Source organism: Bufo bufo, chromosome 9 (assembly GCF_905171765.1).
Source record: "Bufo bufo chromosome 9, aBufBuf1.1, whole genome shotgun sequence".
In the NCBI taxonomy this organism is placed as follows: domain Eukaryota; kingdom Metazoa; phylum Chordata; class Amphibia; order Anura; family Bufonidae; genus Bufo; species Bufo bufo.
Genome location: NC_053397.1, coordinates 6907136 through 6928758, shown reverse-complemented (window position 1 = coordinate 6928758; position 21623 = coordinate 6907136). Strand labels below are relative to the sequence as shown.

The 21623-nt window shown below is 49.8% G+C and overlaps 1 protein-coding gene across 1 annotated transcript in view; it reads right to left on the bottom strand.

The window, feature by feature from the left end:
• Positions 1–20329: 20329 nt before the first annotated feature.
• FBLN2 (fibulin 2) overlaps positions 20330–21623 on the bottom strand; it is a 72810-nt gene continuing 71516 nt past the window's right edge. The window contains exon 13 of the mRNA XM_040407586.1: positions 20330–21155. Coding sequence (XP_040263520.1) covers positions 20798–21155 — 358 coding nt within the window. The 3' untranslated portion in view covers positions 20330–20797. The remainder of the gene's footprint in view (positions 21156–21623) is intronic.

Here is a 21623-nt window from a genome sequence, read left to right as displayed (position 1 = left end):
ATCCAGATTCACAGAAGGCAATACAACAATAGTAGGCAGGGACAAGAGAAGTGGGCCGGGCCAGCAATACCACAGTGCAGCACAATATACTGCCCCAGCAGAACCAGATACCACAGTGCAGCACAATGTACCGCCCCAGCAGAACCAAATACCACAGTGCAGCACAATATACTGCCCAAGCAGAACCAGATACCACAGTGCAGCACAATATACTGCCCCAGCAGAACCAGATACCACAGTGCAGCACAATATACTGCCCCAGCAGAACCAAATACCACAGTGCAGCACAATATACTGCCCCAGCAGAACCAGATACCACAGTGCAGCACAATATACCGCCCCAGCAGAACCAGATACCACAGTGCAGCACAATATACTGCCCAAGCAGAACCAGATACCACAGTGCAGCACAATATACCGCCCCAGCAGAACCAATTACCAAAGTGCAGCACAATATACTGCCCCAGCAGAACCAGATACCACAGTGCAGCACAATATACCGCCCCAGCAGAACCAAATACCACAGTGCAGCACAATGTACTGCCCCAGCAGAACCAATTACCACAGTGCAGCACAATGTACTGCCCCAGCAGAACCAGATACCACAGTGCAGCACAATATACCGCCCCAGCAGAACCAAATACCACAGTGCAGCACAATGTACTGCCCCAGCAGAACCAGATACCACAGTGCAGCACAATATACCGCCCCAGCAGAACCAAATACCACAGTGCAGCACAATGTACTGCCCCAGCAGAACCAAATACCACAGTGCAGCACAAAATACCGCCCCGGCAGAACCAGATACCACAGTGCAGCACAATGTACTGCCCCAGCAGAACCAAATACTACAGTGCAGCACAAAATACCGCCCCGGCAGAACCAGATACCACAGTGCAGAACAAAATACCGCCCCGGCAGAACCAGATACCACAGTGCAGCACAATGTACTGCCCCAGCAGAACCAAACACCACAGTGCAGCACAAAATACCGCCCCGGCAGAACCAGATACCAAAGTGCAGCACAATGTACCGCCCCAGCAGAACCAGATACCACAGTGCAGCACAATATACTGGCCCAGCAGAGCCAAATACTACAGTGCAGCACAATATACCACCCCAGCAGAACCAAATACCACAGTGCAGCACAATATACTGCCCCAGCAGAACCAGATACCATAGTGCGCACAATATACTGCCCCAGCAGAACCAAATACCACAGTGCAGCACAAAATACTGCCCCGACAGAACCAGATACCACAGTGCAGCACAATATACCGCCCCAGCAGAACCAGATACCACAGTGCAGCACAATATACTGCCCCAGCAGAACCAAATACCACAGTGCAGCACAATATACTGCACCAGCAGAACCAGATACCACAGTGCAGCACAATATACTGCCCCAGCAGAACCAAATACCACAGTGCAGCACAATGTACTGCCCCAGCAGAACCAAATACCACAGTGCAGCACAAAATACTGCCCCGGCAGAACCAGATACCACAGTGCAGCACAATATACTGCCCCAGCAGAACCAAATACCACAGTGCAGCACAATATACTGCCCCAGCAGAACCATATACCACAGTGCAGCACAATATACCGCCCCAGCAGAACCAAATACCACAGTGCAGCCCAATGTACTGCCCCAGCAGAACCAGATACCACAGTGCAGCACAATATACCGCCCCAGCAGAACCAGATACCACAGTGCAGCACAATATACCGCCCCAGCAGAACCAGATACCACAGTGCAGCACAATATACCGCCCCGGCAGAACCAGATACCACAGTGCAGCACAATATACCGCCCCAGCAGAACCAAATACCACAGTGCAGCACAAAATACCGCCCCGGCAGAACCAGATACCAAAGTGCAGCACAATGTACCGCCCCAGCAGAACCAAATACCACAGTGCAGCACAAAATACCGCACTGGCAGAACCAGATACCACAGTGCAGCACAATATACCGCCCCAGCAGAACCAGATACCACAGTGCAGCACAATATACTGCCCCAGCAGAACCAAATACCACAGTGCAGCACAATATACTGCCCCAGCAGAACCAAATACCACAGTGCAGCACAATATACTGTACCAGCAGAACCAGAAACCACAGTGCAGCACAATATACTGCCCCAGCAGAACCAAATACTACAGTGCAGCACAAAATACCGCCCCGGCAGAACCAGATACCACAGTGCAGCACAAAATACCGCCCCGGCAGAACCAGATACCACAGTGCAGCACAATGTACTGCCCCAGCAGAACCAAACACCACAGTGCAGCACAAAATACCGCCCCGGCAGAACCAGATACCAAAGTGCAGCACAATATACCGCCCCAGCAGAACCAGATACCACAGTGCAGCACAATATACTGGCCCAGCAGAGCCAAATACTACAGTGCAGCACAATATACCACCCCAGCAGAACCAAATACCACAGTGCAGCACAATATACTGCCCCAGCAGAACCAGATACCATAGTGCGCACAATATACTGCCCCAGCAGAACCAAATACCACAGTGCAGCACAAAATACTGCCCCGGCAGAACCAGATACCACAGTGCAGCACAATATACTGCACCAGCAGAACCAGATACCACAGTGCAGCACAATATACTGCCCCAGCAGAACCAAATACCACAGTGCAGCACAATATACTGCCCCAGCAGAACCAGATACCACAGTGCAGCACAATATACCGCCCCAGCAGAACCAGATACCACAGTGCAGCACAATATACCGCCCCGGCAGAACCAGATACCACAGTGCAGCACAATATACCGCCCCAGCAGAACCAAATACCACAGTGCAGCACAAAATACCGCCCCGGCAGAACCAGATACCAAAGTGCAGCACAAAATACCGCACTGGCAGAACCAGATACCACATTGCAGCACAATATACTGCCCCAGCAGAACCAAATACCACAGTGCAGCACCGAATACCGCCCCAGCAGAACCAAATACCACAGAGCAGCACAATATACCGCCTCAGCAGAACCAGATACCACAGTGCAGCACAATATACCGCCCCAGCAGAACCAGATACCACAGTGCAGCACAATATACCGCCCCAGCAGAACCAAATACCACAGTGCAGCACAATATACCTCCCCAGCAGAACCAGATACCACAGTGCAGCACAATGTACTGCCCCAGCAGAACCAATTACCACAGTGCAGCACAATGTACTGCCCCAGCAGAACCAGATACCACAGTGCAGCACAATATACCGCCCCAGCAGAACCAGATACCACAGTGCAGCACAATATACCGCCCCAGCAGAACCAAATACCACAGTGCAGCACAAAATACCGCCCCGGCAGAACCAGATACCAAAGTGCAGCACAAAATACCGCACTGGCAGAACCAGATACCACAGTGCAGCACAATATACTGCCCCAGCAGAACCAAATACCACAGTGCAGCACCGAATACCGCCCCAGCAGAACCAAATACCACAGAGCAGCACAATATACCGCCTCAGCAGAACCAGATACCACAGTGCAGCACAATATACCGCCCCAGCAGAACCAGATACCACAGTGCAGCACAATATACCGCCCCAGCAGAACCAGATACCACAGTGCAGCACAATATACCGCCCCAGCAGAACCAAATACCACAGTGCAGCACAATATACCGCCCCAGCAGAACCAAATACCACAGTGCAGCACAATATACCTCCCCAGCAGAACCAGATACCACAGTGCAGCACAAAGTACCGCCCCAGCAGAACCAAATACCACAGTGCAGCACAATATGCCGACCCAGCAGAACCAAATACCACAGTGCAGCACAATATACCGCCCCAGCAGAACCAGATACCACAGTGCAGCACAATGTACCGCCACCCTTGTTGCAGTATTGAACTGTATTACTGTCCGGAGGTGGGTTATGTGGTAGAATTTAGGAGGGCACCTGTGGCAATCGGCCAGATGCTGAAGTACCTAATGCTTCTGCATTAATTATTGTTTAGAGCATCAGATCTTTATGTACCTGACTGGTGGCCATGAGGAGGTTCTGAGCATCAGCTTATTCGGAAATTTCCCTGTAGGGTCTACGGCCAGTCTACCCTGGATTAATTACTATTCAGCTGGCAAAATGTCAGACTCTTTGAGTGATTTTAGCCATTGGGATATTCTGGTCACCATTTGTGTCTCTTACGCAAAGCGCCGGCGCTTCCGGCATTTTCTGCTCATAGAGCAGAACGATCTAAACATTTAGTGCAGATGTGAACAAACCTATAGGGGATTGATATTTTCTATTTTTTTTGGTAGAGCACACCCTTTAGTTTCCCCCCAAAGTAAGAGTATGATCACATGACAGCTGCGGTTCAGTACTGCAGAGCCGTATGGGCCACAGCGGGCTCTAATTAACCCCTTCAGCCACCGTGACGTACGTGGCAGGTATCGGCTGTATCATACAGCAGACACCCAGCCGCAATGATGAGAAACAGCGATCACGTCAAAGCCGTCATTTAACCCCTCAGATGCCGAGATGAGATGCTTCTGATAGAATCTCCTGCATTGAAATCGTGTGGCTCTGATCGGTTACCACGGCAGCCTGGGAGCTCCTAAAGCTTACTATGCCCGCCAAGTTAACCTCCCTGCTAAGCTGTGCACGAGGCATAGCTCCGCAGGGATTGTGTCAGTATCCCACTCATTGTAATAGATTTCTATTAGGATGAGTAAAATAAGATAAGATAAAAAGATCCTAGGTTGTAGCTCCCAAAGGAGACTAAGGCCCCTTTCAGATGAGCGAGTTTTCTGCGCGGCTGCAATGCGTGATGCGAACGCATTGCGCCTGCACTGAATCCGGACCCCTTTATGTCAATGGGTCTGTGTACATGAGCGTTGTTTTCACGCATCACTTGTGCGTTGAGTGAAAATCGCAGCATGCTCTATTTTCTGTGTTTTTCACGCTGCCCTGGCCCCATAGAAGTGAATAGAGCTGCGTGAAAAACGCATCACATGCGCAAGCAAGTGTGGATGAAATGCGTTTTTCACTGATGGTTGCTAGGAGATGTTGTTTGTAAACCTTCAGTTTGCTATCACGCGCATGAAAAACGCATCAATGCGCATTGTACCCGCGTGGAAAAAACTGAACAACTAAACGCAGTCGCAGACAAAACTGATTGAACTTGCTTGCAAAATAGTGCGAGTTTTCCTGAACGCATCCGGACCTAATCCGTATCGTTCGTGTGCAAGAGGCCTAAAAGTTATTGTTAAAAAGGTAAACTAATTTTAAAAACCATAAAAATATTAAAAGTTGAAATCACCCAATTTTTCAATTTTACATATAAAATATATACAATTTTTTTAAATAAATATTAGGTATTGCAGGATATGAAAATGTCCCAACTATATCTTGCGCAGTGTACACCATAGCGGGAAAAAATAAAAACACGCAATTCACCATTTTTGGTCAGCTTATCCCACAAGAAACTGCATAACAATGAAAAGTTGTATGCTCCCCAAAAATGGTACCAATTAAAACTAGTTTGTCCTGCAAAAAAAAAAAAAACCTTCATACAGCTCTGTGGATGGAAATATAAAAAAGTTCTGGTTGTTAATGCAAAGAAAATTTAGATTTTTTCAATGGTTTTTATTTATTTATTTATTTATTTTAAATATAAAAAAAATATACAAGTTTGGCATCGTCGTAATCGTATTGAGTCGCAGAATAAGGACATCACGTCATTTGTAGCGCACATTGAACACTGTAATATCAAAACCCTAAAAAAACCTTGCCGGAATTGTTTCTTTTTAAATTTTTACCCCACAAAGATTTTTTCCCGTTTTTCAATACAAGACATAGTAAATTAAATGGTGCCATTAAAAAATGCATCTTGACCTGCAAAAAATATGAATGGAGAATTCAAAAAGATTTGGCTATGGGGAACGTGGGGAGGAAAAAACGAAAATGCAAAAATGAAAACGGGATCGTGCAGTATTTAAGGTGCCATGTGGACGTACCCTAAGGGCCACTATTATTTGTGTACAGAGGTGTGTGCCTAATGGTCCTTGGTGGTGACCTGGGGGCCTCCAACATATCAAAAGTAAAAGTTCCTTCATCCATACCCATCATCCTGCATTCTCCTCCAATAAGTCCAGTTCCAATATTAAAGGGTTGTTGTGTTCTCATCATGGGGACCCGGTGAACCCTGATATTTTTGTGTTATGGGAACACCTATATGACATGTTCAGGCTCAGCGGTGCCCTCTAGTGATGAGGGTAGGAAGCACATTACAGAGAATTTATTATATGCAGCTACACACACATGATTGTATTTTCAATCTGCATCTTATCCACATTTTTTGTGCATCGCACACTGACTCATTCATTCGGATTTCGTCTGTGTGCTGTCTGCAAATTATAGAACATATCTTTCTTGTCCATTTTGCATACTGGAATAGGTTCCTTTAAAGGGGTTCTCCGGGCTTTTACTATTGATAGGCTCCACAGAAAGGAGCTGATATCTGTGCTGCTGGGGCTGTTAGTACATCCAGTGATATACTCAATTGGCTAACCGTAGATATGGTCCAAGACAAGTTAAATAGGGTAAATGTGAACAAGGCTCCGGGTCCATATGGATTACACCCAAGAGTGCTTAAAGAGCTCAGTTCAGTCATTGCTGTGCCCTGTTTATAATTTTTAAAGATTCTCCAGGTACTGGTACAGAGCAAAGTGATTGGTGCAGGGCAAACGTGGATCTAGGTCCTCCACAGGTAATTATAGACCAGTTAGTTTAACTTCTGTTGTGGGGAAAATGTTTGAAGGACTCTTAAGGGACTATATACCGGAGAATGTGACTGTAAATAATATTATAAGTGATAACCAACATGGGTTTACCAAGGACAGAAGTTGGCAGACTAACCTGATTTGTTTTTCTGAGGAGGTGAGTAGTAGTCTGGACAGAGGGGCGTCTGTGGATTTAGTGAGGTAAGTAGTAGCCTGGACAGAGGGGCCGATGTGGATGTAGTGAGGAAAATAGTAGCCTGGACAGAGGGGCGGCTGTGGATGTAGTGAGGTGAGTAGAAGCCTGGACAGAGGGGTGGCTGTGGATATAGTGAGGTAAGTAGTAGCCTGGACAGAGGTGAGGCTGTGGATGTAGTGAGGTAAGAAGAAGCCTGGACAGAGGGGCGGCTGTGAATGTAGTGAGGTGAGTAGAAGCCTGGACAGAGGTGAGGCTGTGAATGTAGTGACGTAAGAAGAAGCCTGGACAGAGGGGCAGCTGTGGATATAGTGAGGTGAATAGTAGCCTGGACAGAGGGGCCGGCTGTGGATGTAGTGAGGTGAGTAGAAACCTGGACAGAGGGGTGGCTGTGGATATAGTGAGGTAAGTAGTAGCCTGGACAGAGGGGAGGCTGCGGATGTAGTGAGGTAAGAAGAAGCCTGGACAGAGGGGTGGCTGTGGATATAGTGAGGTAAGTAGTAGCCTGGACAGAGGGGAGGCTGTGGATGTAGTGAGGTAAGAAGAAGCCTGGACAGAGGGGTGCCTGTGAATGTAGCGAGGTGAGTAGTAGCCTGGACAGAGGGGCAGCTGTGGATGTAGTGAGGTCAGTAGTAGCCTGGACAGAGGAGCGGCTGTGAATGTAGTGAGGTGAGTAGTAGCCTGGACAGAGGGGCGGCTGTGAATGTAGTGAGGTCAGTAGTAGCCTGGACAGAGGGGCGGCTGTGAATGTAGTGAGGTAAGAAGAAGCCTGGACAGAGGGGTGCCTGTGAATGTAGCGAGGTAAGTAGTAGCCTGGACAGAGGGACAGCTATGGATGTAGTGAGGTGAGTAGAAGCCTGGACAGAGGGCGGCTGTGGATGTAGTGAGGTCAGTAGTAGCCTGGAGAGAGGGGCGGCTGTGAATGTAGTGAGGTGAGTAGTAGCCTGGACAGAGGGGCGGCTGTGAATGTAGTGATGTGATTAGTAGCCTGGACTGAGGGGCGGCTGTGGGTGTAGTGAGGCGAGTAGAAGCCTGGACAGAGGGGCGGCTGTGGATGTAGTGAGGTGAGTAGTAGCCTGGACAGAGGGGCGGCTGTGAATGTAGTGAGGCAAGTAGAAGCCTGGACAGAGGGGCGGCTGTAGATGTAGTGAGGTGAGTAGTAGCCTGGACAGAGGGGCGGCTGTGAATGTAGTGAGGTGAGTAGAAGCCTGGACAGAGGGGCGGCTGTGGACGTAGTGAGGTGAGTAGTAGCCTGGACAGTGGGGCGGCTGTGAATGTAGTGAGGTAAGTAGTAGCCTGGACAGAGGGGCCGATGTGGATGTAGTGAGGTAAGTAGTAGCCTGGAAAGATGGGCGGCTGTAAATGTAGTGAGGTGAGTAGTAGCCTGGACAGAGGGGCGGCTGTGGATGTAGTGAGGTGAGTAGTAGATTGGACAGAGGGGCGGCTGTGGATGTAGTGAGGTGAGTAGAAGCCTGGACAGAGGGGCGGCTGTGGATGTAGTGAGGTGAGTAGTAGCCTGGACAGAGGGGCGGCTGTGGATGTAGTGAGGCGAGTAGAAGCCTGGACAGAGGGGCCGATGTGGATGTAGTGAGGTAAGTAGTAGCCTGGACAGAGGGGCGGCTGTGGATGTAGTGAGCTGAGTAGTAGCCTGAACAGAGGGGCGGCTGTGGATGTAGTGAGGTGAGTAGAAGCCTGGACAGAGGGGCGGCTGTGGATGTAGTGAGGTGAGTAGAAGCCTGGACAGAGGGGCGGCTGTGGATGTAGTGAAGTGAGTAGAAGCCTGGACAGAGGGGCGGCTGTGGATATAGTGAGGTGAGTAGAAGCCTGGACAGAGGAGCGTCTGTGAATGTAGTGAGGTAAGTAGTAGCCTGGACAGAGGGGCCGATGTGGATGTAGTGAGGTAAGTAGTAGCCTGGACAGAGGGGCGGCTATGAATGTAGTGAGGTGAGTAGTAGCCTGGACAGAGGGGCGGCTGTGGATGTAGTGAGGTGAGTAGTAGCCTGGACAGAGGGGCGGCTGTGAATGTAGTGAGGTAAGTAGTAGCCTGGACAGAGGGGCCGATGTGGATGTAGTGAGGTAAGTATTAGCCTGGACAGAGGGGCGGCTGTGAATATAGTGAGGTGAGTAGTAGCCTGGACAGAGGGGCAGCTGTGGATGTAGTGAGGTAAGTAGAAGCCTGGACTGAGGAGCGGCTATGGATATAGTGAGGTAAGTAGAAGCCTGGACAGAGGAGCGGCTGTGGATGTAGTAAGGTGAGTAGTAGCCTGGACAGAGGAGCGGCTGTGAATGTAGTGAGGTAAGTAGTAGCCTGGACAGAGGGGCCGATGTGGATGTAGTGAGGTAAGTAGTAGCCTGGACAGAGGGGCGGCTGTGAATGTAGTGAGGTGAGTAGTAGCCTGGACAGAGGGGCGGCTGTGGATGTAGTGAGGTGAGTAGTAGCCTGGACAGAGGGGCGGCTGTGAATGTAGTGAGGTAAGTAGTAGCCTGGACAGAGGGGCCGATGTGGATGTAGTGAGGTAAGTAGTAGCCTGGACAGAGGGGCGGCTGTGAATATAGTGAGGTGAGTAGTAGCCTGGACAGAGGGGCAGCTGTGGATGTAGTGAGGTAAGTAGAAGCCTGGACAGAGCAGCGGCTATGGATATAGTGAGGTAAGTAGAAGCCTGGACAGAGGAGCGGCTGTGGATGTAGTAAGGTGAGTAGTAGCCTGGACAGAGGAGTGTCTGTGGATGTAGTGAGGTGAGTAGTAGCCTGGACAGAGGGGCGGCTGTGGATATAGTGAGGTAAGTAGTATCCTGGACAGAGGGGCGGCTGTAGATGTAGTGAGGTGAGTAGAAGCCTGGATAGAGGGGGGCTGTGGATGTAGTGAGGTGAGTAGTAGCCTGGACAGAGGGGCGGCTGTGGATGTAGTGAGGTGAGTAGTAGCCTGGACAGAGGGGCGGCTGTGAATGTAGTGAGGTAAGTAGTAGCCTGGACAGAGGGGCCGATGTGGATGTAGTGAGGTAAGTAGTAGCCTGGACAGAGGGGCGGCTGTGAATATAGTGAGATGAGTAGAAGCCTGGACAGAGGGGCGGCTGTGGATGTAGTGAGGTGAGTAGAAGCCTGGACAGAGGGGCGGCTGTGGATGTAGTGAGGTGAGTAGTAGCCTGGACAGAGGGGCCGATGTGGATGTAGTGAGGTGAGTAGAAGCCTGGACAGAGGGGCGGCTTTGGATGTAGTGAGGTGAGTAGTAGCCTGGACAGAGGGGCAGCTGTGGATGTAGTGAGGTAAGTAGAAGCCTGGACAGAGGAGCGGCTGTGGATGTAGTAGGGTGAATAAAAGCCTGGACAGAGGGGTGGCTGTGGATGTAGTGAGGTGAGTAGTAGCCTGGACAGAGGGGCGTCTGTGGATGTAGTGAGGTGAGTAGTAGCCTGGACAGAGGGGCAGCTGTGGATGTAGTGAGGTAAGTAGAAGCCTGGACAGAGGAGCGGCTGTGGATATAGTGAGGTAAGTAGAAGCCTGGACAGAGGAGCGGCTGTGGATGTAGTAGGGTGAATAAAAGCCTGGACAGAGGGGTGGCTGTGGATGTAGTGAGGTGAGTAGTAGCCTGGACAGAGGGGCGGCTGTGGATATAGTGAGGTAAGGGCTATTTCACACCTGCGTTCTTTTCTTCCGGCATAGAGTTCCGTCGTCGGGGCTCTATGCCGGAAGAATCCTGATCAGGATTATCCTAATGCATTCTGAATGGAGAGAAATCCGTTCAGGATGCATCAGGGTGTCTTCAGTTCCGGAACGGAACGTTTTTTGGCCGGAGAAAATACCGCAGCATGCTGCGCTTTTTGCTCAGGCCAAAAATCCGGAACACTTGCCGCAAGGCCGGATCCGGAATTAATGCCCATTGAAAGGCATTGATCCAGATCCGGCCTTAAGCTAAACGTCGTTTCGGCGCATTGCCGGAGCCGACATTTAGCTTTTTCTGAATGGTTACCATGGCTGCTGGGACGCTAAAGTCCTGGCAGCCATGGTAAAGTGTAGCGGGGAGCGGGGGAGCAGCATACTTACCGTCCGTGCGGCTCCCGGGGCGCTCCAGAGTGACGTCAGGGCGCCCCAAGCGCATGGATCATGTGATCGCATTGGACACGTCATCCATGCGCATGGGGCGCTCTGACGTCACTCTGGAGCGCCCCGGGAGCCGCACGGACTGTAAGTATACCGCTCCCCCGCTCCTACTATGGCAACCAGGACTTTAATAGCGTCCTGGCTGCCATAGTAACACTGAAAGCATTTTGAAGACGGTTCCGTCTTCAAATGCTTTCAGTACACTTGCGTTTTTCCGGATCCGGAGTGTAATTCCGGCAAGTGGAGTGCACGCCGGATCCGGACAACACAAGTGTGAAAGAGCCCTTAGTAGTATCCTGGACAGAAGTGCGCTGTAGATGTAGTGAGGTGAGTAGAAGCCTGGATAAAGGGGGGCTGTGGATGTAGTGAGGTGAGTAGTAGCCTGGACAGAGGGGCGGCTGTGGATGTAGTGAGGTGAGTAGTAGCCTGGACAGAGGGGCGGCTGTGAATGTAGTGAGGTAAGTAGTAGCCTGGACAGAGGGGCGGCTGGGAATGTAGTGAGGTGAGTAGTAGCCTGGACAGAGGGGGGCTGTGGATGTAGTGAGGTGAGTAGAAGCCTGGACAGAGGGGCGGCTGTGGATGTTGTGAGGTGAGTAGTAGCCTGGACAGAGGGGCGGCTGTGGATGTAGTGAGGTGAGTAGTAGCCTGGACAGAGGGGCGGCTGTGAATGTAGTGAGGTAAGTAGTAGCCTGGACAGAGGGGCGGCTGTGAATGTAGTGAGGTGAGTAGTAGCCTGGACAGAGGGGGGCTGTGGATGTAGTGAGGTGAGTAGAAGCCTGGACAGAGGGGCGGCTGTGGATGTAGTGAGGTGAGTAGAAGCCTGGACAGAGGGGCGGCTGTGGATGTAGTGAGCTGAGTAGTAGCCTGAACAGAGGGGCGGCTGTGGATGTAGTGAGGTGAGTAGAAGCCTGGACAGAGGGGCGGCTGTGGATGTAGTGAGGTGAGTAGAAGACTGGACAGAGGGGCGGCTGTGGATATAGTGAGGTGAGTAGAAGCCTGGACAGAGGGGCGGCTATGAATGTAGTGAGGTAAGTAGTAGCCTGGACAGAGGGGCCGATGTGGATGTAGTGAGGTAAGTAGTAGCCTGGACAGAGGGGCGGCTGTGAATGTAGTGAGGTGAGTAGTAGCCTAGACAGAGGGGCGGCTGTGGATGTAGTGAGGTGAGTAGTAGCCTGGACAGAGGGGCCGATGTGGATGTAGTGAGGTAAGTAGTAGCCTGGACAGAGGGGCGGCTGTGAATATAGTGAGGTGAGTAGTAGCCTGGACAGAGGGGCGGCTGTGGATGTAGTGAGATGAGTAGAAGCCTGGACAGAGGGGCCGATGTAGATGTAGTGAGGTGAGTAGTAGCCTGGACAGAGGGGCCGATGTGGATGTAGTGAGGTGAGTAGAAGCCTGGACAGAGGGGCGGCTTTGGATGTAGTGAGGTGAGTAGTAGCCTGGACAGAGGGGCAGCTGTGGATGTAGTGAGGTAAGTAGAAGCCTGGACAGAGGAGCGGCTATGGATATAGTGAGGTAAGTAGAAACCTGGACAGAGGAGCGGCTGTGGATGTAGTAAGGTGAGTAAAAGACTGGACAGAGGGGTGGCTGTGGATGTAGTGAGGTGAGTAGTAGCCTGGACAGAGGAGCGTCTGTGGATGTAGTGAGGTGAGGAGTAGCCTGGACAGAGGAGCGTCTGTGGATGTAGTGAGGTGAGTAGTAGCCTGGACAGAGGGGCGGCTGTGGATATAGTGAGGTGAGTAGTATCCTGGACAGAGGGGCGGCTGTAGATGTAGTGAGGTGAGTAGAAGCCTGGATAGAGGGGGGCTGTGGATGTAGTGAGGTGAGTAGTAGCCTGGACAGAGGGGCGGCTGTGAATGTAGTGAGGTAAGTAGTAGCCTGGACAGAGGGGCCGATGTGGATGTAGTGAGGTAAGTAGTAGCCTGGACAGAGGGGCGGCTGTGAATATAGTGAGGTGAGTAGTAGCCTGGACAGAGGGGCGGCTGTGGATGTAGTGAGGTGAGTAGAAGCCTGGACAGAGGGGCGGCTGTGGATGTAGTGAGGTGAGTAGTAGCCTGGACAGAGGGGCCGATGTGGATGTAGTGAGGTGAGTAGAAGCCTGGACAGAGGGGCGGCTTTGGATGTAGTGAGGTGAGTAGTAGCCTGGACAGAGGGGCAGCTGTGGATGTAGTGAGGTAAGTAGAAGCCTGGACAGAGGAGCGGCTGTGGATATAGTGAGGTAAGTAGAAGCCTGGACAGAGGAGAGGCTGTGGATGTAGTAAGGTGAATAAAAGCCTGGACAGAGGGGTGGCTGTGGGTGTAGTGAGGTGAGTAGTAGCCTGGACAGAGGAGCGTCTGTGGATGTAGTGAGGTGAGTAGTAGCCTGGACAGAGGGGCGGCTGTGGATATAGTGAGGTAAGTAGTATCCTGGACAGAGGGGCGGCTGTAGATGTAGTGAGGTGAGCAGAAGCCTGGATAGAGGGGGGCTGTGGATGTAGTGAGGTAAGTAGTAGCCTGGACAGATGGGCGACTGTGGATGTAGTGAGGTGAGTAGTAGCCTGGACAGAGGGGCAGCTGTGGGTGTTGTGAGGTGAGTAAAAGCCTGGACAGAGGGGCGGCTGTGGATGTAGTGAGGTGAGTAGAAGCCTGGATAGAGGGGCAGCTGTGGATGTAGTGAGGTGAGTAGTAGCCTGGACAGAGGGGCGGCTGTAGGTGTTGTGAGGTGAGTAAAAGCCTGGACAGAGGGGCGGCTGTGGAAGTAGTGAGGTGAGTAGAAGCCTGGACAGAGGGGCGGCTGTGGATGTAGTGAGGTGAGTAATAGCCTGGACAGAGGGGCGGCTGTGGATGTAGTCAGGTGAGTAGAAGCCTGGACAGAGGGGCGGCTGTGGATGTAGTCAGGTGAGTAGAAGCCTGGACAGAGGGGCGGCTGTGGATGTAGTGAGGTGAGTAGAAGCCTGGACAGAGGGGCGGCTGTGGATATAGTGAGGTGAGTAGATGCCTGGACAGAGGGGCGGCTGTGAATGTAGTGAGGTAAGTAGTAGCCTGGACAGAGGGGCCGATGTGGATGTAGTGAGGTAAGTAGTAGCCTGGACAGAGGGGCGGCTGTGAATGTAGTGAGGTGAGTAGTAGCCTGGACAGAGGGGGGGCTGTGAATGTAGTGAGGTGAGTAGTAGCCTGGACAGAGGGGCGGCTGTGGATGTAGTGAGGTGAGTAGTAGCCTGGACAGAGGGGCGGCTGTGAATGTAGTGAGGTAAGTAGTAGCCTGGACAGAGGGGCCGATGTGGATGTAGTGAGGCAAGTAGTAGCCTGGACAGAGGGGCGGCTGTGAATATAGTGAGGTGAGTAGAAGCCTGGACAGAGGGGCGGCTGTGGATGTAGTGAGGTGAGTAGAAGCCTGGACAGAGGGGCGGCTGTGGATGTAGTGAGGTGAGTAGTAGCCTGGACAGAGGGGCCGATGTGGATGTAGTGAGGTGAGTAGTAGCCTGGACAGAGGGGCCGATGTGGATGTTGTGAGGTGAGTAGAAGCCTGGACAGAGGGGCGGCTGTGGATGTAGTGAGGTGAGTAGTAGCCTGGACAGAGGGGCCGATGTGGATGTAGTGAGGTGAGTAGAAGCCTGGACAGAGGGGCGGCTTTGGATGTAGTGAGGTAAGTAGAAGCCTGGACAGAGGAGCGGCTATGGATATAGTGAGGTAAGTAGAAGCCTGGACAGAGGAGCGGCTGTGGATGTAGTAAGGTGAGTAAAAGCCTGGACAGAGGGGTGGCTGTGGATGTAGTGAGGTGAGTAGTAGCCTGGACAGAGGAGCGTCTGTGGATGTAGTGAGGTGAGTAGTAGCCTGGACAGAGGGGCGGCTGTGGATATAGTGAGGTAAGTAGTATCCTGGACAGAGGGGCGGCTGTAGATGTAGTAAGGTGAGTAGAAGCCTGGATAGAGGGGGGCTGTGGATATAGTGAGGTAAGTAGTATCCTGGACAGAGGGGCGGCTGTAGATGTAGTGAGGTAAGTAGTAGCCTGGACAGAGGTGCGGCTGTGAATATAGTGAGGTGAGTAGTAGCCTGGACAGAGGGGTGGCTGTGGATGTAGTGTTTCTGGATTTTGCTGAGGCTTTTGATCCTGTCCCTCATAGACGTTTTAATAGGTAAAGTAAGGTCTATATTCTTGGAAAGTATATTTTGTAATTGGATTGAAAACTGGATGAAGGACCGTGTCCAGAGAGTTGTTGTCAATGATTCCTGTTCAGAATAGTCTCGGGTTATAAGTGGTGACCCCAAGGTTCAGTGCTGGGCCCTTTATTATTTAATTTATTAATGATATAGAAGATGGGAGTAGTAGTACTGTTTGTATTTTAGCAGATGACACTAAGCTGTGTAGAACTGTACAATCTATGGAAGATGTCCATAAACTACAAGCTGACTGGGACTCTCTGAGTGATTGGGCATCCACTTGGCAAATGAGGTTCAATGTGGACAAATGTAAAGTTCTGCATCTTGGTAGTAATAATCTCCGTGCTCCATATGTCCTAGAGGATGTAACACTGGGGAGTCACTTAGAGAAGGATTTGGGTCTCCTTGTAGATGGTAGATTAAATTATAGTATACAATGTCAATCAGCTGCTTCTAAGGCCACCAGGATATTGTCATGCATTATACGAGGCATGGACTCGAGGGGCAGGGATGTAATATTACCACTTTACAAAGCGCTGGTGCGGCCTCATCTGGAATATGCAGTTCAGTTCTGGACACCAGTCCATAGAAAGGACGCCCTGGAGCTGGAGAGAGTACAGAGGAGAGAGACTAAACTGATGAGGGGCATAGAGGGTCTTAGTTATGAAGAAAGATTAAAAAAATTGAATTTATTTAGTCTTGAGAAGAGACGTCTAAGGGGGGGACATGATTAACCTGTACAAATATATAAATGGGCCATACAAAAAATACGGTGAAAAACTGTTCCATGTAAAATGCCCTCAGAAGACAAGGGGGCGCTGCCTCTGACTGGAGAGGAAAAAGTTCAGTCTGCAGAAGGGTCAAAGCTTCTTTACTGTAAGAACTGTGAATCTGTGGAATAGACTTCCTCAAGACGTGGTCACAGCAGGAACAGGGGACGGGTTTAGATTAGAGGTGGAACGACGAATTCGTCGAATCCACAAATCCCTCAAATCTTGCTGGATTCGAAGGATTCGTGGACTCTAATCCCGACCTCATTTACAAAATTTGAATCCGACGAATCCCTGGCATAGTCATCTGTATCGCTGTCCTCAGGACAGCGATACAGATGCCTTGCCTGTGCTGCAGCAGGAGAGAGAGATGAGTGTCTGCTGGGACAGTATCAAAGGCAAGGCACTTACCCACACAGCTATAAGAGCTGCATAGCTAGTTACTGAAAAAATATGAGACTTCTACTGTTGACTCTGTTAGCTGTTCTAGCCAGTGTACATCTATACACATGACAGCTGTCCCAACACACCCAGCTATGCTATATCTCTATATGACAGCTGCCCCAGCACACTCAGCTCTGCTATATCTCTTTATGACAGCTGCCCCAGCACACTCAGCTCTGCTATATCTCTATATATGATAGCTGCCATCACACCCAGCTCTGCTACATCTATACACATGACAGCTGCCCTAGCACACTCAGCACTGCTATCTCTCTCTCTCTATATATATATATATATATATATATATATGACAGCTGCCCCAGCACACTCAGCTCTGCTACATCTATACACATTACAGCTGCCCCAGCACACTCAGTTCTGCTATATCTTTATTAAATATATAGCAGAGCTGGGTGTGCTGGGGCAGCTGTCATGTGTATAGATGTAGCATAGCTGGGTGTGCTGGGGCAGCTATCATATAGCAATATAGCAGAGCTGAGTGTGCTGGGGCAGCTGTCATGTGTATAGATGTAGCAGAGCTGGGTGTGCTGGGGCAGCTGTTATGTGTATAGATGTAGTAGTGCTGGCTGTGCTGGGGCAGCTGTCTTATAGAGATATAGCAGAGCTGAGTGTGCTGGGGCAGCTGTCATGTGTATGGATGTACACTGGCTATCAAAGCTATGACAGAGTCTACAGTAGAAGTCTCATATTTTTTCAGGCAGTGGCTATGCAGCTCTTGTAGCTGTGTGGGTAAGTGCCTTGCCTCTAATGCAGAAGGTCGTGGGTTCGAGTCCCAGCAGAAACTTTTCTGAAATACACAAGCACTGACTCCATATATAGACATACAGCGCGGGACACAGGCTGGAAGAGGCTGCATTGCTGACATGGAGGTAAGTATAAGTGTTTTTTTTTTTTTAAATACCGGACTGTTACTGCCACATGGGGGGAGCGGGAGGCACTTGATGCTGGCACATGGGGGGGTGGCACTATGATACTGGCACATCGGGGGGGGGTAGATGGCACTATGATACTGGCACATGGGGAGGTGGGTGGGAAGGAGAGAGGCACTTGATACTGGCACATTGGGAGGGCAGATGGCACTATGATACTGGCACATAGTGGGGGGGAAGGAGAGAGGCACTTCATACTGGCACTTTGGGGGGGGCGAGATGGAACTATGATACTGGGACATAGGGGGGGAAGGAGAGAGGCACTTGATACTGGCACATGGGGGGGGTTTGGCACTTGATACTGGCACATGGGGGGCAATTATGGGGACACTTACTGGCACATTATTGGGGTGCATTATGGGGGTCCCTTTTTACTGGCACATTATTGGGGGGCACTATGGGGGCATTTACTGAGGCCACAAAGAAGTGGTATTTTATATGGGGGGGCTCTGTGTGGTACTAGTATTATCAGGGGGTTTATCTGTTTCTGCAGTATTGTATTGGGGAGCACAGCGGCACAGTATTGTGGTAGGATGATTTGTCCAAAAGATACGAGAATGATGGAAAAGTAGTAAACTAAGATTTTTTTTTTTGTCAAACTGCAGAGACAAAATATGGCTGAAAACTGGAGGTCTGGTCTGAAAGGAGAAGATGAGGAAAGAGAACATCTACATCAAAGAGACATCACTGGATGTAAGAGGTATGGGGCGCTGTATTACCTTGGATGTAAGAGGTATGTGCTCTGTATTACCCTGGATGTAAGAGGTATGTGCTCTGTATTTGTCACGAGGGTATCAAGAGCCACGTCTGACTCCGTTATACCCGGGGTCAGGAAGTCGCAGCGGGTGGCTGCGCGCTCTATATCTAAAGATCACGTTGTTTCTTAGTGATTGTTTTCTGTGTTTGCCTTGCTATCCTTTTTGTCTCACTCAGGGATCCGTAGCTTCTCCTCCTCAGCTGTTTCTTGTCTGCCACTCCCAACCTCCTTATATTCTCCCCTCACACTTCTCTAGTTGCCAGTTATAGAGCTTCCTGCCTGGACATCTATACTGACCCACTGGAGTTGTGAATCCTGGTTGTCGTTCCAGAGTGCTACCCTCCGGATCCCTGTTGGGCTTATTGTTGTCTCCTGTTGTCGCCCACCTGGGATTATATGTTGAGTCTGTGTTGTCTGTCCTCCCCTTGGTGTTTTCCCTTAGAGCTAGTGGTGCGGACTAGTGTTCCCATCGCCCTGTTCACTATCTAGGGCTCAGCTCAGGGAAAGCCAGGGCTTTAGGCACGTGATCGGCGTACGGGTGAGGAACCCGTCTAGGGACGTCAGGGCAGCCAGGTGCCAGCCGCCAGGTGAGTCAGGGGTCACCACCTTCCCTCTCACTTGGGCAGGGCCTTCCTCGTTCCCTCCCTCTGTGTCACGTATGTGATAGCCACGCCGACCGTGATAGTATTACCCTGGATGTAAGAGGTATGAGGCGCTGTATTACCCTGGATGTAAGAGGTACGGGGGGCTGTATTACCCTGGATGTAAGAGGTATGTGCTCTGTATTACCCTGGATGTAAGAGGTATGTGCTCTGTATTACCCTGGATGTAAGAGGTATGAGGCGCTGTATTACCCTGGATGTAAGAGGTACGGGGGGCTGTATTACCCTGGATGTAAGAGGTATGTGCTCTGTATTACCCTGGATGTAAGAGGTATGTGCTCTGTATTACCCTGGATGTAAGAGGTATGTGCTCTGTATTACCCTGGATGTAAGAGGTATGTGCTCTGTATTACCCTGCATTTCCAATTTTTTTCGAATCCGAATACTTTGTTAAAAAAGTAAGGACTCTTTATTTTTTCATATTAAAAGAATATTGAGTTTGGATCACTTTGTTTCTTACACCGTTCACACAATTCTTATGTACAGGATTCGTAGAATTCGAAATTCGAAAGATTCGAAAGATTCGAGAACCTTTTCGGATTCGGATTCAGATTCGGATTCTAAAAAAATTGGATTCGTCCCACCTCTAGTTTAGATGAATTCTTAGAAGTAAACAACATTAATGCTGATGAAAACGTGTAGAAATCTGAGCCTCACTTCCTTCTGGGATTCGCGTCCCCACCGATCCCTTGGTTGAACTTGATGGACGTTTGTCTTTTTTCAACTGTATTAAAGAGGACCTTTCACCGATCCTGATATTGTGAACTAAGTATCATGACATATACAGCGGCGCCCAGGGATCTCCCTGCACTTACTATTATCCCTGGGCGCCGCTGCGTTCTCCCGTTATGTCCTCCGGTATGTTCGGGGACTTGGTTATAGTAGGCGGAGTCTGCCCTTGTTCTGCTGGGCGTCTCCTTCTCCTAGGCTGTAGCGCTGGCCAATCGCAGCGCAGAGCTCACAGCCTGGGAGAAAAAAACCTCCCAGGCTGTGAGCTCTGCGCTGCGATTGGCCAGCGCTACAGCCTAGGAGAAGGAGACGCCCAGCAGAACAAGGGCAGACTCCGCCTACTATAACCAAGTCCCCTAAGTCTCCGCCTACTATAACCAAGTCCCCGAACATACCGGAGGACATAACGGGAGAACGCAGCGGCGCCCAGGGATAATAGTAAGTGAGAATGTAAGGACATAACAGGAGGTCATCAATATTAAAAGCCCGGACAACCCCTTTAATACAGTCCGCAGAAAGTACAGGATGCACATGGCCGGTATCCGTATTTTGCTGATCCGTGGTTTTTGGACCACAAAACGGATACGGCTGTGTGAATATAGCCTAACAATCGGAGATTCTAGGACTCAGAGTGCGGCCACGCGGTTCTGTATGAGTTTCGGTAGCCAAAACCAGGAGTGAATAAAAAAAAGTAGAAGTCTTATCCTTTCCTTTACACTTTCTCCTATTTTATTATCCACTCCTGATTTTTTCTCTGTGCGCCTCTGCTTTACCTTACAGCTCAGCTCTTGAAGCGTTACTATCCCCTCTGCTCGGAGATAACTGACAACATTTAGATTTTCTGATTTTATTCAGCTTAATTTTGCGATTAAACAAAGTTGCATTCATTTACATAAATTAAAACGTCATAAATAAAATAGCACAGTTCCGATACATGCAGGTCCCGTCTGACCCCTTAGGTGGGAAATTCTCAATATTAATGAGAATCATTAACTCTCTATAAGCTTTTGATACCAATGAGGTATGAGCCTCATGGCACCTCACTGATTTCACTGGTTCCCACAGAATTTAAAAGATGAATAATATAACAATATGATGGCACCTGCTGCATGAATAAAACGGGCACCAAACCCCGAACCATCATCTGATTATAAATATTATATAAATGGGTTATAGAGGTCACACCCACAATAAGTTACAATGTCGGTTACATGAGTCCTAAGAGTCCGTCATTCTGTCTCCACGACCCATTCTTAGCTTATCATTTCTACTCGCCTTCTGTCCTCACTGCAAATAATAACGCTATTAGGAGACGGGCGCAGTAATAAATATGTATATTCTGGACAGGAAGGTGGTCACCGTCCCCTGCCGATACAGCCGCATCTCCACATCCAGTAGGAAATCCTTGGGCTTCCTGAGAGGTCTCTGCAGGGACAGGATCCCCGTGTATGGATTCAATTTCCTCACACTAAAATAATTTTCCTCATTTCCTTTTTTAATGTCCATGATGATATTATCACCAGCGTAGGCTGGAGATGGGGAGATACGGAATATCTGCGATGGGATCACCACACCAGTTGGGAAGTTCAGTCGATGGTAGGAGATCCGCACCGGGGTGTTCTGACAGTCCTGGTATGTGAAGCAGCCAATTCGCTCACATTGCCTGGAAAGTGGAAATATAGAAAATCATGGTGAGGAATATATCTAGAGGACGTATGGGGAGCACAGAAAATTACTACATACAAATATATAAAGACTCCACTAGATGGAGCTCAGGAGATTACTACATACAAATATATACATCCACCACTAGAGGGAGCCTAAGGGATTACTACATACAGATATATGCAGTCACCACTAGGGGAGCTCAGGAGATTACTGCATACAGATATATACAGTCACCACTAAAGAGAGCTCAGGAGATTACTACATACAGATATATACAGCCACCACTAGAGGGAGCTCAGGAGATTACTACATACAGATATATACAGTTACCACTAGAGGGAGCTCAGGAGATTACTACATACAGATATACAACCACCACTAGAGGGAGCCAGGAGATTACTACATACAGATATATACAACCACCACTAGAGGGAGCCAGGAGATTACTACATACAGATATATA